This window comes from Primulina eburnea, chromosome 1 (assembly GCF_022965805.1).
Source record: "Primulina eburnea isolate SZY01 chromosome 1, ASM2296580v1, whole genome shotgun sequence".
Lineage (NCBI taxonomy): Eukaryota > Viridiplantae > Streptophyta > Magnoliopsida > Lamiales > Gesneriaceae > Primulina > Primulina eburnea.
In genome coordinates this window covers 57,872,380-57,888,122 of record NC_133101.1, presented here as the reverse complement: position 1 = coordinate 57,888,122, position 15,743 = coordinate 57,872,380, and the positions used below count along the sequence as shown (strand labels likewise).

The window sequence follows — 15,743 nt, the reverse complement described above, 5'->3', positions numbered from 1 at the left end:
ATTAATGAATATTTTTTTCCTGAATCTCGACTTGGGCAGTTTGTTAAACTAATAACTCGATAAATTAAGGGGAAGCTGGTGAAAAATCCCCAATCAAAACATTTCTTTGGGTTTACTCCCTCCCTACCCACAAAATTGTGGTACTATGTCATACAAAATGTGGTACACTTCATGTGGAAGTGTAGTACACTTCATGTGAAAATGTGGTACTAAAAAAGTACTTAGGGACTGAACACAAAAAAATCGACGGCTGAAGACTGAAGGCCAATTTCTCGATAAATTAATAAGGTAATAATTTTTCAGATTATTCTTATATAAGTTTATTGTACCGTAAATATCATAAATAAATTATTTTAAAAAAAATTACAACCATTATTAAAGTAATTTAATAAAACATGATTGTATTGTTATTTTTTTAAAAAATTAATTCCCTATTGTTGATATTATATTCTTATTATTAATTTATTATAAACAATTTATTTATATAATATATTGTTTGTTGTTTTACCAAAAAATATAATTAATGATAACGATACAACCTCAATCTTTTAAATTATATAACAACCAAGCACTATGATCCAAGCATATATACTCGTAGTGATACAATTATTGCATCGATGAAATATCACTTTCTTATTTTGTAAATATGTATAATAAATTTTAATTTTACGTTAATTCAAGGAGATGACCAGACAATATGTCTAGTAACAATAATACAACACATTAATTTTTATGTTCGCCTAATCAAAAAATATTTTTTAAAATAATAAATTATCAATTTATCGATTAATTAATATCTTTATAGATTAATAAATTTCATGATCTCAAAATTATTGATTTATAGAGGTTTTACTGCATTTGTACGAACAATATTTTCTATAAAAGACAATTACCCTTCTTACATGAATGCATATTAGAACTATTTCTCAAATATATTGTTTGTATTTTTTTTCCCAATTGTATCAAATATACAGTCAATTTTCTAATTTTAGTTGTTTTTTCTTCTTCTTTTTACTAATATACCTCGATTAATTAATATGGTGTTTGCCTAAACTGTTGGTCCCACGTGCGAAATTTGAGATAGTAAAAAACCGAAAATAAAGAATAAACTGGACACCGAGATTTACGTGGAAAACCCCTAAAAATTATTAGGGTAAAAACCACGGGCAAGATGAAAAGATTTCCACTATAATATTTTACTGGTGTACAACTCACTCACTGTGTTTCCAAAGAGAACACAAACTCTCTTAATACAGGAGAACAAAACACCTCACAAATATTATAGAACACACTCAAATATGTGTATACTGAGAGAGGAACTCAGAATGGGATAAATTGAAATGAGGGGAGGGAGCTCTATTTATAGAGCTCCCTCGACGCGTCCTTTACGCGTTTCTCGTGTGAAACCGTATTTGTCAACTTTCAAAATTCAATCTTTTCTGCACGAGCAATTCAAAGTTTTACGCATTGACAGACATGCATTTATTGCATGTCTGCCATATGCATTCTTGCCGACATTTCTCCCACTTGGAGATTTGATTGAGAATCAAACACATCTTCACACTTCCTTCATCTTCACACATCCTTTCAATCTCGCCATCCCTACTGCTTACGTCTCCGCTAGACCACTGGAAGATCTACACAACTCAAACTTATCAGTGTTCACTGGTTTGGTCAGAAAATCAGCTATGCTGTCTTTCGTATGAATCTTCTGCATATCCACGCTTCCTTCTTCTACTACTTCTCGCACAAAATGAAATTGTACTCCAATGTGTTTCGTCCTGGAATGAAAGGCTGGATTCCTTGCGATGTGCAAGGCACTCTGACTGTCACAAAACAAAGAAACATTCTCTTGTTTGTGCCCGATCTCCTCCAATAACCTTTTAATCCATATTGCCTTCTTGCAAGCTTGAGTAGCTGCCATGTATTCTGCCTCTGTTGTAGATAACGCCACAACTGTCTGCAGTTTTGAAACTCAGCTTACTGCTCCTCCTGCAAGTGTAAACACATAACCAGTAGTAGATTTCCTCTTATCAGGATCACCTGCATAATCTGAATCGACATAGCCCCTGAGTGTAAAATCCGATCCTCCATAACATAATGCAGCATTCGAGGTACCCTTAATGTATCTAAGGATCCTCTTAACAGTGCTCCAATGCTCTCGTCCAGGATTCGCCATATACCGACTAACTGCTCCCACTGCTTGAGCAATGTCCGGTCTTGTACATATCATGGCGAACATCAAACTCCCACTGCTGATGCATATGGTACTCGAGACATCTCCATCCTCTCTGCTTCACTGCTAGGACACATCTCGGAGGATAACTTGAAGTTAACAGGAAGAGGGGTCGAGATTGGCTTACTATCTTGCATGTTGAAGCGTTGCAAGACTTTCTTCAAATAATTTTTCTGGGAAAGCCAAATCTTTCTGTTACTTCTGTCTCGGTGAACTTGTATCCCTAGAATCTTGTTTGCTGGTCCCAAGTCCTTCATATCAAATTCCCTAGCCAACTGTGCCTTCAATCCTTGGACCTGATCTTTGTTGGGGCCTGCTACCAACATGTCGTCCACATACAACAGCAAAATGATATAATCATCACCAGACCTCTTGAAATACGTACAAGGATCTGCACTCAATCTGTTGTATTCAAGGCTCATGATATAGGAATCAAATCTTTTGTACCAACACCTCGGCGCCTGTTTGAGACCGTACAGAGATTTGTTCAACCTGCAAACCAAGTTCTCTTTGCCTTTTTCCGCAAAACCTTCTGGCTGGAGCATATAGATTTCTTCTTCAAGATCTCCATGAAGAAACGCCGTTTTCACATCTAGCTGTTCTAGATGTAGGTCAAACACCGCACACAATGCCAACACCACTCTGACTGTTGTAAGCCGAACCACTGGAGAAAATATCTCATTGAAGTCAATACCTTCTTTCTGAGCATACCCTTTTACCACCAATCTAGCACGATACCGCTCCACTTGGTTATTGCCATCACACTTGATCTTATAGACCCATCTGTTTCCAATGGCTTTTCTCCCTCGTGGTAGTGTAACAAGATCCCAAGTTTTATTTCTGTCTAATGCCTCCAACTCTTCTTGCATTGCTATCATCCATAAGGATACATCCGAACTTTGAGTAGCCTCGTGGAAACTGGATGGCTCACCATCCTCTGATAATAGACAATATGCAATGTTGTTTTCAGTGACATAATCTGAAAGCCAACCTGGTGGTCTTCTGTCTCGAGTTGACTGCCTCACATTGGAAACCTCAGACTCAACATGTTCTTGTTCTTCGTGCTCTGGTACTGCTTCACAAGAAACTTGACCTTCGTCTGTCTTATTCTCCACCTGAAATGTAGTAGTTTCTGAATTCTGTGTGCCTTTGTCTCCCTTTACTTTATCTTCCTCGAAGATAACATCCCTGCTGATGACAAGCTTGTGAACAGTAGGATCCCACAAGCGAAACCCCTTTACTCCATCAGCATAACCCAAGAAGATACATTTTCTGGATTTCGAATCCAACTTTGATCTTTCTTGCTCATTGTACAGAACGTACACCGGACTTCCAAATGTATGCAAATGAGAATAATCTGTCGGCTTCCCGGTCCACATCTCCATTGGAGTCTTCAGATCAATCGCCACTGAAGGAGAACGATTGATAATGTAACAAGCGGTTTTGACTGCTTCCGCCCAAAATGACTTTTCTAGACCCGCAGTCCTCAACATAGCTCTTGTTCTGTCCAACAAGGTCCTGTTCATCCGCTCCGCCACTCCATTCTGTTGAGGTGTGTAAGCCGTCGTGAACTGTCTTTTGATGCCCTCATGTAGACAAAATGCATCAAACTCGTCACTGGTATATTCTCCTCCTTTGTCAGTCCTCAGACACTTGATTTTCTTTTCAGAATCAAGTTCAACCCGCGCTTTGAAATCTTTGAAGATCTGGAAAACATCTGATTTTTTCTTGATTGGATACACCCAACATCTCCTAGAGAAATCATCAATGAACGAGACAAAGTATCTCGCTCCTCCTAGGGATACAACCGGTGCTTGCCAAACATCCGAATGAATCAGCTCTAATATGCTTTTGCTCCTGGCAGTAGAAGTGCCAAACTTTAATCTGTGTTGTTTACTGGTAACACAGTGCTCATAAAAGGGTAGTGAAACTTTTGTAAGTCCCGGCAGCAGCTTCCGTTCTGAGAGAATTTTCAACCCCCGTTCTAAAATATGCCCGAGCTTTCTATGCCATAACACTGTTAATTCTTCTCCTGAACCAATTGATGCAACAGCTAGTTCTGTCTCTTTGTGTGTTTCTCCCAAAAGTACATACAGATTTGCAGCAACTTTTTCCGCCTTCATAACCACGAGCGCTCCCTTCACAATTTTCATGATCCCGTTCTCAATCCGAGTTTTGCACCCGATGTCATCCAATTGCCCCAAGGACAAAAGATTTTTCGTCAGTCCTTTCACATGTCGTACCTCCTGTATGGTGCGAATAGTGCCATCAAACATTTTAATTTTGATAGTACCGACCCCAGCGATTTCCAAGGTATGATCATTTCCCATGAATACAGATCCTCCTGAGACTGGTTCATAATGATCAAACCATTCTCTCCGAGACGTCATGTGCCACGTCGCTCCTGAATCCATAATCCATGTGTCACAAAATTTGTGTCTGCCTTCTGCAACAGTTGCCGCTTCGCTGAATAATATTTTACCACCGCCTGAAGTACTGGCCACATTTCCTTCATCCGTAATCTCCACCGGTCTATCTCCAATAGCCGCCAAGCAATTCTCATTTCTTAAAACTGCTTGTACCTTTATTTTCCATAGCATAAAATTGCTTCCGTTGAATTTTGCTATCTCGTACCTTCCCGTCATTATGTCTACAACAATTTTAGTAGACCGGACAAAATAATCCCGCCTTAAATAAAAAATCTAAAAAAAATCTTTTCTGATGTGGAAGATCAGTCTAGGCTGCAACCACAGAGCATACTCAGAATTTTAAGAAATTTTAAACCAAGGCTCTGATACCACTTGTTGGTCCCACGTGCGGAATTTGAGATAGTAAAAAACCGAAAATAAAGAATAAACTGGACACCGAGATTTACGTGGAAAACCCCTAAAAATTATTAGGGTAAAAACCACGGGCAAGATGAAAAGATTTCCACTATAATATTTTACTGGTGTACAACTCACTCACTGTGTTTCCAAAGAGAACACAAACTCTCTTAATACATGAGAACAAAACACCTCACAAATATTATAGAACACACTCAAATATGTGTATACTGAGAGAGGAACTCAGAATGGGATAAATTGAAATGAGGGGAGGGAGCTCTATTTCGTGCAGAAAAGATTGAATTTTGAAAGTTGACAAATACGGTTTCACACGAGAAACGCGTAAAGGACGCGTCGAGGGAGCTCTATAATAGAGCTCCCTCGACGCGTCCTTTACGCGTTTCTCGTGTGAAACCGTATTTGTCAACTTTCAAAATTCAATCTTTTCTGCACGAGCAATTCAAAGTTTTACGCATTGACAGACATGCATTTATTGCATGTCTGCCATATGCATTCTTGCCGACATAAACTTATTAAAAACAATTTATAACTAATATTTCATAGTTTATAATCTGTTTTAGGAGCTTATAAGTTGTAAAGTGTTATTTTAAAATAAATTATGAATCTTTGGATAAAATATGATAATGAATTTCAAAGATGTTGATGTGTTTGATATTATAAGATTTGTGTATATAATCATTACAAAAATGGTATAACACTGTCATCAAAATAATATGATATTAATTTTAACATATGATATATTAAAAATATTATTTATAGTTAAAATAATGATGACGATAATAATAATAATAATATATTTTTTATTATTATTATTCTTCTTCTTCTGATTTATAATATAAGATTTCACTATTAAGTATTTATAATTACAGTTATAAATATATTAATATTAACCAACAATATTATTTACTAGTATTATTATTAATATTACTTAGGTATTATTAATCACTATATTACAATAGTAATAATTATTATTATAATAATAAAAATTATTTAAGGAAATTAATTATAATAATTATATTATTACATATATAATTATATTTATTATTATTAGTTCTAATAATTATAAGAATATTAATCACAATAATTATAATAATATTTATTAAAATAATTATTATAATTATATATTAATAATAGTAATGTTATGATAATAATATTACAATTATTTTATTAATTATAATAATTACAATGATAAGATTTGAAATTAACCTGCTTGATATTTATACAATGGGGTAAACAAACATTTTTTAAAATAACTTACAAACTCTTTCCAAAAACTGAAAATTTGTTTGTAAGATTTTCAACAACTAATATGAAAAAACAAATAAACACATATATATTTGAGACGAGGAAATATAATTTTAAATATTATTTTTCAAATTCTACTGTGTTGATTTTTATATTTATGTTTTTTTTTTTCACATTATATTTAGTTTGAGGATAAAGTTCATAATTATTCATATTTGAAGTGTGTGACTAATAAACAATAACCATAGCCATCAAAATCTAGTGTCAATGTATATATCCATTTAAATAAAATCCTCAAATAAACTTGATCGTCACCAAATGATGAATATTTGAAACGAAAATAAAATGATAAATTCTTCAAAAATAAAATAAAATAAAATAAATTCACGTGATCAATGTTGAAAATAGTATGTGAAGTCTATAGGTTTTTTTTTCAACTTCTTATGTAATAAATACCACCCTTCTTCTTATTCATATCGCATTGTTTATATTGGTAAAAACTTTTGTGAGACGGTCTTACGGGTCGTATTTTGTGAGACGGATCTCTTATTTGGGTCATCCATGAAAAAATTTTACTTTTTATGCTAAGAGTATTACTTTATATTGTGAATATCGGTAGGGTTGACCCGTCTCACAGATAAAGAATTGGGAGAGTGTCTCTCAAGAGACTTACTCGTTTATATTTTATCTCATTTTGCTAAATTTTATCAAAATAATTATACCATTCAAATAATTTACTAGCCATATGAGTAATTAAAATCTATGGTTATATAACAGTGATAACGAATATGTCAAATAATGTGTGAGTTGTTGTGCTTGGAAATTTTTAATTTGTATAGGTGAAAACTGTATTTTTTGCACTGTATATTTACCTCATTGTGACTTTGATTATATATATTGTCAAATTTTAATTTTAGTATGTTATCTTTGTTATTTATTTATTTTTTAATACAATTTTAGTTTTTTTATCCGATGAAATAATACAACGACGATCTGACAAAGATCCAAAACCGTGTATTATACCATTTCAACAATATTGATAAAAATAATAATTAGATCACCAAAAATAAAAAGTACATGGTCAAATATGTAATGTTAATATTGACAGTGCTAATTGTTGGGTCAGTTTTATTTATACGAGCTATGTGAATAATTATGTATTGTAGGTTGTCTATTAAGTTAAACTAAAAAATAAAGTGATCAACTAAGGATTTCGAGTTATTAGGCTTTAATGTATCTAATAGGTTGTATAGACAGAAATATCAAAAGATAATGATAAATATTATCTATATATATGAGTCATAGTCCTCAGATCTAGCATTATCATACTCTATATTTTCTTCCCCATTAAGAAAATAGTTTAGAAGAAAAAATAAATATTTCTCTCAAATAAAAAGCGTGTAGATCTGGAAAATCAATGCACATTCTAAAGAATTCAGAAATTTGGCTTCAAGTACGTTTCGCTTAAGTTTTCCAGTCAAATTCTTGATGATTTAGCATGATGAATTCTGCAGTTATGAGCTTTCCCAACACTAATGTGACGACACGTCAACTTTTAAAATAATACCTTATGATAGCTTTAACTCTACCTTTTTATCCATGCATGAACACCAGTACCGCCATCGTGGATAGACAACTTTATCGTACATTAATATTATGCTCGCAATAAAATGGAAAATTACTTATTACAGCTAACTAATTAATTATTGTGAATAAATAGTAGCAGTTATTGAATATTAAACTGATTTACAAGTGTGCAATTATGACCTTGTTCAAATAGCGTAACAAGTAACATTTTGACGGTTCGTTCGATCCTATATGTGAGAACATTGTCCTCACAGGATTTAGATGGTCCAAATTTAGCTACATTTGTGATTTAAAAAAAAAAATAGTGGACTTCTTATACTTGTTGTTAAATCTGGACCTTGGATCTACACATGGGAATATTGTCCCCCGACATGTAAGGTGAAATATTCCCATCATTTTTTGACGTGTAGCCATTTCACAGCACCAACAGAACAAGTCAGATTGCGAATAATGTCTACGCGAGATGATGTGAACCAGTATGGTAATATATTTTTGAGGAAAATAATGAACATAAGGACAATAAATAATGTTTGGTTTCATTTCGAATACGAGAAAACAAATCTGTGAGTTCTTCAGAATGCTTCAAAAGAAAAGACACAAAGTTGTAGGGTGAACCATTAAATTTCCCACAATACAACAATAATTTGTAATTTTACATCATACAATAATTAGTGTCTTACATATGTATGTCTGTGCATCAGCAAAACACTCCTTCCAGGCAGCGCAACAGTACAATGCATTCGACAAATACACAACAGCCAGACTAGCTCAGTCTAATCGTGAAATTTTCCAGTATTAACGCAAAGGGGATGCAATGATACACAAAGCAGACTAGTAAAGTTCATTGCTGCTGCCAGTTATACTGTTGATTACGACTCCCAGATATCATATTCGAGCCACGACCAGCTCCAGAAGCACCATACTGACTAGTACCGTGAGGATAATTAGGCCCTCCAGAACTATAGCTGCTACCTCCGGCTCCTCTAGGGCCACCACCGGGCATGCCACTAGGCCCATATGGAGGAGCACGACCTTGAGGTGGATATGAACCATTGTTGTAACCACTGCCACCTTGGCCACGATTCGATTGATTATATCCTCCAGAAGGATTTCCGTTGTTGGGTGGATATCTCCGTGGCCCAGCTGAAGGTCCACGTGACTTCCCATGATGATGGTTAGGTGCCCCGGCTACCTGAGTTTGGGAGGTATTCAATGGAGGATTCGGACCTGAGCGCATCTGAGGGTGTCCATGACCAGACTGTTGGATTGGTGGAAGGCGAGAGTACTGCTGCTGATGCTGTAGTTTCTGTCGCTTGGAATTTTCTTCATGTTGTCGCTGCTGCTGGCGCTTTTTCTTTGTCTGGAACTCGTGTGAAGATTCGTATTTGGGCAAGCTGATGACATGATTTAGTTTTAATAAAGGTGTTGTGAGAATAAGGGTGCGGATGAAAACAGGTAAGAGTGGATAAATGACATGTTGACAGATGGGAACCTCTTAGGATCACAGGGTAAGGGGTCTGTCCAGAAATACTCAGCATCAAGAGCATCCTTTGCTGATATTCTCTGCATACATGGTTACAGCAGTTGGGCAAAAACATGAGCACTCTGATCTCTTGAAGCATGCTTATGTGAGACTGTGAGAGTGCTCGTACAAGACAAGTATCAAGACAGAACGGAGTACGCACAATATTTCAAAAAAATGAAGGTGATATACCTGAGATGGGTCGAGAGTAAGCATCCGATCAAGTAAATCCAAAGCATGCCGATCAAAGCTAGAAGATCAAAAATTCATAATTCAGACTCAGATGGAAAAATTGAAAGAAAACCTCAATGGACAACAAAATTTATAACGTACTGCTTGAAATGCTCTCTAAGACGTCTCTTCACAAGCTTTGTTGGCTTGAAGTTGTTATACCAAGGAATCTTTGTGACTCCAGGCCAAATTTCCTCATTAGGAGTACCGCAGATGTCAAAGATTTTATTTAATTGCTCTGGCTTCAAGAGTAAACAACGACAAATACAGTGGACAGTCACAAATACTTGATATTAAATTAAACATTACAAAATATGCAGAGGGTGAATTGATGAGGTCCTAGTTTTTATGACATATTCGCAAGTGTTAAATTCATCCTGTTGTAGCTGTTCCTGTAATTAGAGAACTGAAAGTGCCCTTCAGCATTATCGGCAAACCCCAAGAAATGTTAAAAAGTAAAAAATTCAATAAAACTATTTTGGCAATTTAATTCCGAGGAAATCTCTTCATTAAAATAAGGTTGTAACTAACCTTCTAATGATGCACACTTATCCAGAAACAAAGATCTAATTTCTCAAACAATAGCCCCACTTATAAAATATGCAAATTTTTTGTATCTAAAACATCTGATTATTGTTGGTATTTTCATCTTGTTATACCAGCCATACCCACCTGCCCAAAAAAAAGAAGCAGCTATAAATTCTGGAGAAAAACAAACAAAATGACTTGGTGGCTTGGTGCAAACTTGACATCTATATTTATGAACTGAGGGAGTTTTCACTTGTTGCTATCCTCTAGCGCTATTTGCATTAAGTTGATTCTAAATACTGTGTATCTCAAAGGGAGTGCCACATTGTTTTACGAAGTCTGGGATTTTCCAGGGCTTAGTTATACTAAAGGACACATATTCGCAACAAATTTTAGAGTATCAACTAACAGTGGAAGTGACCAACCTCATCCTTCCCGGGAAATATCGGTTTTCCATTTAAAAGTTCAGCAAAAATGCAACCAACCGACCACATATCAACAGCAGGCCCATACTTAGTCGTTCCAAGTAGCAACTCCGGAGGCCTAAAATATGTCGTCGATATCACCAGCAAGGTGAGATCAAACGATTCAAAAATTAACCAAGTTTGGACACTACATGGAGGCAGGCACCCACAAAGCTTACCTATACCACAATGTAATTACACGATTTGTAAGATTGGCATTCTGATCACTTGAAAACGACCGAGCTAGACCAAAATCTGCCAGCTTCAAGTTCCCTTCGTTGTCTATCAGAAGATTTGAACCTGCAAATCAAGATATAAGACACCTAATTTCAGCACCGTAAATGATGAAAGAAATTTAAGTTAAGTACTTATTTTGAATTAGAACCTTTAATATCACGGTGAAGCACTTGATTTACATGACAGTAGTGAAGCCCTGTCAAAAGCTGTCGCATGTAGCACTAAAAGGAGAGCAAAATGCAAATCAATATTTTGATTGTCACTCTTCTTTTCCAAATTCCATCAGAAGCACCTGATATGCGACTAAATTAAATGGTCTTGCATACTACGACGCTCTATGCTACCTTAATTTGTGGAACTGAAAATCTCATCCCAGGACGATCAGCAAGACCAGTCAAATCATGGTCCATGTACTCAAAGACCATGTAAATTCCACCTTTGTACTTGTTACCATCTGTAGCGGCAATCGAAATGCAAAAAGTGTGAAACTATCTACCTTAAATTTGTTGCACAGCCTAATCAACGTCTTCAGATATCAAATTATTCTTGTTACTTTATTATGGACGAACAATATTGTTGATTTGATGCTGTGAGCATGCATATGAACAGAAGGCATACACATCAAGCACAAAGAAAATCAACAATTTACCTGATGCCCCTTGCTCATCCTTCTCAGGACCTGTAAAACAGTTACAAAGTTCAGATAACATAATCTAAATTCAGTGGATAGAGAATTTAAATTAAAGCTATCATAAACTTGAAAGATTACCAGCAGATGTTACGATCTCTTTCAATTTAATGACATTTTCATGGTGAAGCTTCTTCAATATTTTAATTTCACGAATCGCCGTTATGGGAAACTGTTACCAGAGATGATTTTAAATCAAAAGCCATAAAAAGAACAGTCGGTAATGGGGGTGACCTTCCATTGCTAGTGTAGAACCAGTAACAGTAAGTGTCAACAGACTAAAATTAAATATTATACCCCTTCTCTTTCATTGTCCATTCGAATTTTCTTTAAAGCAACAATTTCCCCAGTTTCAATTTCTTTTGCCATGTAAACTTGTCTGCAAGTAAAAATTAACTCGGTTTAAACAAAAGAACAACATAAGGAAAAGTTCATAAAACATCGGATCCAAGAAAAGGATTGTGCAAGCTAGTTACTTTTCGCATTTTAACAAGGAAATGTGAGAATTTATGTACTTCAAAAGCCAAAAGCCCAAAACCACACGATAAAGATCGAAGCTTTGACAGGAAAAATACAATAAAAAGAGTATTACACACAATGGAATTATGAAATTAATCGTTTACTCGGCTCTGATACAATCGGTAGCTTGCAAAGATGTCAATACTAGTACCCAAAGAAATCACTACAATTGCGATTGCAAAAGGAGAGAATAGATGAGTATACCCATAAGTTCCTTCACCAATCTGCTCCAATTTCTCGAAGCAGTCAACACTTCTGGAACCCCACGCCGGGACTTCACTTACATTCAGCTGCTCAGGCGCTGCTATTGCCATGATATTCCACTTCTAATAACGGTCAATTAATTCCTTACAAGACTAGTAAAGTCTGATTTCGATCAAACTCAGCAGATGTAATCGAATCCGAATTCTTTGGGAATAAAAGAGGACCGATAACGAAATTGAGTAGCAAGAAGGGTTTTCGAATACTTTCTATTTCTTCATTTTCTAAAATGGAGTCGACATGTAAATGTTCGGAAATATTTTTTGCATATTTCATTTGGTGAAAATAACCTTTTTAATAAAAAATAAATAAACATATATATATACATATATATATATATATATTTACAATCATTATTATTCTAAAATTTAAATAATTCTTTTTCTGAGCTGATTTTCTTTGAATATGATATATCGGCTGGAAACTTTGCGTAGCTGTATGTCTTGAGGCTATATATCTTTAAAAACAAGGTCGATAGGTTTAACAATATCACGTATAATAATCAATTGGATTTCCAAGCCTCAAATGGATTATGACATTTTTTTTTATATAAATTAAATTATATATAAACAAATTATACAATTACGCAACAGATATAGAATAATCTTTTTTATATATAATTTAATTTATATTAAAAAATTCATAGTTATAAAAAAAATCTTAAATTATTATATATTATAATTATAATTTGATTATATTTAAATGATTATCATATCATAATTATAAAAATTAATAAAATACTTAAAAAAATTATCTTATATTCAAATTAAAATACGATTCAAATAACTAAAAAATTACCCAAAATATCAACCAAGCTCATAAAAAAACATTCATTAAAATCATATAAATCGAGACAAAGTGTGAGAATAACATGTCATCGTGTTAATGCTTTGGCCGCCACATGCGACCAATTTTATTAGGAATTTTTATGATTTAAAACTGTTACGTTGAAGAGTAAATCTATTGTGAGACGATCTCACGAATCTTTATCTATGAAACGGGTCAATTCTATCGATGTTCACAATAAAAAATAATACTCTTAGCATAAAAAGTAATATTTTTCATGAATGTCCAAAATAAAAGATCCGTCTCACAAAATACAACTCGTGAGACCGTCTCACACAAATTTTTGCCTATGTTGAATATTTATCTAGATTCTTAACATATCGATATCATATTTCGAAAAAATAAAACGATGATTATGATTAATTAGATCGTCCGACGACAATACTTCTAAGCTTCAGCGACATATATTTATTTTATTATATTTTTGATATATTAGTGTATATTTTATATATATTTATTTTTTGATGAGTTGTAATTTTATTAATATATATCTATAATACTATAATATTGATAAATAAAATTAATATTATTTTATTAATATTTTAAAAAATAAATATATTATAAATGAGTACATAAGTATCTATCGAGTTATATTTGCATTATTCAATAATTTTAATATAAATAGTATGCTATTTATCTATTATACTATAATTTTAAATAAATATAATCTTTTTAAAAAAATCAATAAAAGAACTTTGAAAAAAATTGTTCCAAATTGAATTTAAGAAGAATAAATGGACCTAAATTAATTTAGATCCAGAGTAAATGAATCATGTACCGATTAAGATATTTATAATAGTTTGTGTATCAATTTATTGATTTATCAATTCGTATACCAATATATTCTTTTATTTAAATAATAATAATAATAATAATAATAATAATAATAATAATAATAATAATAATAATAATAATAAAATATCATCTATACTTTTATATAATATAGTTGCATAACTCATAATAACTCTTTTGGTATGTCAAAATCACATAAAAATTTATTCTCATTTAACCCAAAATATAAAGCACATCTTCTTTAAGTTAAGATTCAAATTACTAAGTTATCACATTTTTTCCTCTAACCTCACTGTCCCTTGTTCATTTTTAAAATTTAATCAATTATTAATTCTTATTAAATTATCTATATAATTTTTTAGTCAAAGAAACAAGAAAAATATTATAATTTCACTTATTTTCAAACAATGCCCAGTTCGCTAGTCATGAACTAATAATAACAAGTGTTTGTAACCTCTGGCATAAAATGGCTGTCAATTTTTACAAGTGCCATGCGGACGCAGCTGTGTTTAATGACAGGAAATCTATTGGAATTGGCATAGTTTTGAAGGGTGATAATGGAGAGTCTGTAGCGTGCGGGACTATGATATTCGAAGAAGAAGCTCTGGTGATCAGAGAAGCTGAGGCTATTGGCTTGTTGGAAGTTCTTTCATGAACATGTAATATTGATGAATAATGATGATACCCTCATAAAAGTCCGGGTCATGGATGATCCGAGATATTAAATGGATAGCACAAATAAGAATTAATATGCTGGACACTCTCCTCATTAGCCGGAATTTATTCTCTTCCCGAATAATCACGAGCCCAAGCTCTTGTGCAAGCTCCCGAGTACTTTCTACCCGAGCTACCTCGAGAAGTGCACCACACTCGTGTGTATCGATATGAGCTATCTAATCTATAAGAATATAATAGGTTTGCCGTATTTTGGAAATCATCAGAAGCAAAAGTATGGGCAGCCGACTTGCAATACTTAGCAAGTGGATATTGAAAACAATGTAATTATGAGATTTACTATTATAAATAGCAGGTTTATTTCTCATTTAATTTAAAGATTCTGGAATTCTTAATTCTCAAACACTCATGTATATTACTACATATACAGTCGTCTTTACTTTCCTTTTCACATGCTAACTTAAGCATCAGAGTGGATACGCCGGATATCCCTCCGACGCCCATTCACAAGTTCATTTACTTGTTTGCAGGTTACAGTTGAAGCCATGATCCTTGCTCAAATTTTCTAATATAAAATTATTTTCATTATCCGGTGAATTGCCCCCAATTCATCTGGATATCATCACTTTTTTTTTTTGAATGAAATGCATTCAAATTAAGTGGTAAAAAGAGTTAGAAGTACAAATACTCTGGGCATCCCCAGGAGATAAATAAGATCATAGATCAACAAATACAAACACACCTAGTCATATAAAACTGTTTACATAGAGAAATCGAAGTTACACCCAAAAAGTTGTCGCCCCTGGAACACATATGTATGTGTGAATCTTGATCTTAAGGCCGATAGCATCAATATTCATCTTCTCATTCTCAAACATAACTGTAACAAACATGATAAATAGTTGCTGATAATGCCCTAATTCTCATCTTTGAGAGCATGGAGTTCCCACTGTAAATTCCTCTGAAAGCACGAAGTATCGAAGTGGGAGAAGTCATTGCTCTATCCATATGCAACCATGCGCGCACACTGTCCCAAATGAGCTTGGAAATCTTGCACTGGAAAAAT

General features: G+C 33.8%; 1 protein-coding gene across 1 annotated transcript; it reads right to left on the bottom strand.

Moving 5' to 3' along the window:
- Positions 1-8,550: 8,550 nt before the first annotated feature.
- On the bottom strand, positions 8,551-12,604 carry LOC140833870 (cyclin-dependent kinase C-1-like). Its single transcript, XM_073198351.1, has 12 exons — positions 12,308-12,604; positions 11,882-11,963; positions 11,666-11,756; positions 11,546-11,575; positions 11,241-11,350; positions 11,045-11,117; positions 10,839-10,959; positions 10,621-10,738; positions 9,770-9,909; positions 9,629-9,686; positions 9,407-9,477; positions 8,551-9,308 (listed from the first exon to the last, which is right to left on the bottom strand). Exons 1-12 carry the CDS (start codon positions 12,415-12,417, stop codon positions 8,756-8,758), a joined length of 1,557 nt encoding a protein of 518 aa, XP_073054452.1. The 5' UTR covers positions 12,418-12,604; the 3' UTR covers positions 8,551-8,755.
- Between the last annotated feature and the right edge of the window lie 3,139 nt (positions 12,605-15,743).

Coding starts and splice junctions, on each gene's coding strand:
- LOC140833870 (XM_073198351.1), bottom strand. CDS start 12,417: ATGGCAATAGCAGCGCCTGAGCAGCTGAATGTAAGTGAAGTCCCGGCG. Junction 11,576..11,665: donor AGAGATCGTAACATCTGCTG/GTAATCTTTCAA, acceptor ACTGTTTTACAG/GTCCTGAGAAGGATGAGCAA. Junction 10,739..10,838: donor GTAATTACATTGTGGTATAG/GTAAGCTTTGTG, acceptor GACATATTTTAG/GCCTCCGGAGTTGCTACTTG.